General features: G+C 37.2%; 1 protein-coding gene across 1 annotated transcript; it reads left to right on the top strand.

Annotated features, from left to right (window-relative positions):
- The first annotated feature begins 253 nt into the window (after positions 1 to 253).
- Positions 254 to 1,186, top strand: LOC126018703 (olfactory receptor 10A7-like). Its single transcript, XM_049780801.1, has one exon. It carries the CDS (start codon positions 254 to 256, stop codon positions 1,184 to 1,186), a length of 933 nt encoding a protein of 310 aa, XP_049636758.1.
- Positions 1,187 to 1,652: the final 466 nt, after the last annotated feature.

The following is a 1,652-nucleotide window of genomic DNA, read 5'->3' as shown; positions in this document are numbered from 1 at the left end:
ATTGGTTTTTTTTAAGAGAATAGAAAAGAGTTATCTTTGAAGAAAAAAACATGGTTTTGAAAGTTTATGAATGCACAAAAGATCACACCCTTGAGAAAAAAATAACCCTTAAAAATAAGTTTGACTATGTTTGGCTTTTTGAAATTCTCATTTTCATTCAAAGATCCTTTCCCAGGATGACTGTGTTATATGAGACATTGGTGTTTATCTTCTGGTGAGGGCATACTTCTTAGAGAAGCAGGTGTAATGAAAAATGGATATGACAAAACCCAATTCCACGGTGACTGAATTTGTGTTCCTGGGGCTCTCATCTCAGCCAAGGACACGGCTCATTCTCTTTATTGTCTTCTTGTTCTTTTATTTACTAACAGTATCTGGGAATATTATTATTATTACTGTTATCCAGATTGAGCCCCGTCTCCAAACCCCCATGTATTTCTTCCTCACCAATTTATCCTTTCTGGATATCTGCTACATTTCCACCAATGTCCCACAAATGCTGTCCAATTTGGTGGGGAAAAAGACCATCCCATTTGCCAGCTGTGCTACTCAGATGTATTTCTCCCTCACCTTTGGAATGATTGAATGTGTTCTTCTTGGTGTCATGGCTTATGACAGATATGTAGCTATTTGCCATCCCCTCCACTATACTGTCATTATGAACAGAAATACCTGCATCCACTTGGCAGCTGTTTCTTGGGCCAGTAGCTTCTTAAGTTCTATGATTATTAATGTCCTCACCTTGACTTTGCCTTACTGTGGGCCGAATGTCCTGAATCACTTTTTTTGTGAGGTACCCTCTGTTCTGAGGTTGGCTTGCACAGACACCTCATTCACAGAGATGGTCGTTTTTATCTTCAGCATTGTTATTGTTTTCATCCCTTTTCTTCTCATCGTTGTTTCTTATGCCCGGATCCTTCTATCAGTTCTCAGGATGCGGTCTGCCTCTGGGAGGTACAAAGCACTCTCCACCTGTGCTTCTCATTTGACTGTGGTTGCTTTATTTTATGGAACTGCTATATTCATGTACATGAGACCGCAGTCAAAGTCCTCCAGGGCTGGGGGCAAGATCATTGCAGTGTTCTACACTGTCATCACTCCCATGCTCAACCCACTGATCTATAGCTTAAGGAATCAGGACGTGAAAGGAGCTTTAAGAAGAGCCATTACAAAACAGAGAGCATGAGAGTTATTGATGGACATGAAGACTAAAGTTTAACTGGAAATCACTGAATTTTGCATTCGAAGTGAGACTAAAAGAATGATTTAGTCTCCTAATATTTATAAAAGTCATAGAAAAATCAATGATAAAAGTACAGTTGCAAATTAACAGCAAATAGCTAATCCAAGACAAACAGACTTAATGTGTAAAACCCACTCTATTTCTTTGCTTCACAAAAGTCTTGCTTTTCTAAAATAATCAACAAAAATTTAATTGTTTGAAATTAAATCAGTAAAAGGAAACATTTTATTGCTGACTGGAGGGTCCAAGTAATTTGTTATAGAGAAGCATTCTTAAATTCTAATTCAAATAGAATTTCAGATTCATTTCTATATAAAGCAGTTATATGGCTCTTACTCTTTTCATTTCTATGAACACAAAGCCATTTATCATTGATTTTGTTGTCAACATCTTTATGCACAAGTTCATT

This window comes from Suncus etruscus, chromosome 9, assembly GCF_024139225.1.
Source record: "Suncus etruscus isolate mSunEtr1 chromosome 9, mSunEtr1.pri.cur, whole genome shotgun sequence".
In the NCBI taxonomy this organism is placed as follows: Eukaryota; Metazoa; Chordata; class Mammalia; order Eulipotyphla; family Soricidae; genus Suncus; species Suncus etruscus.
This window is presented reverse-complemented; position numbering and strand designations above follow the sequence as displayed.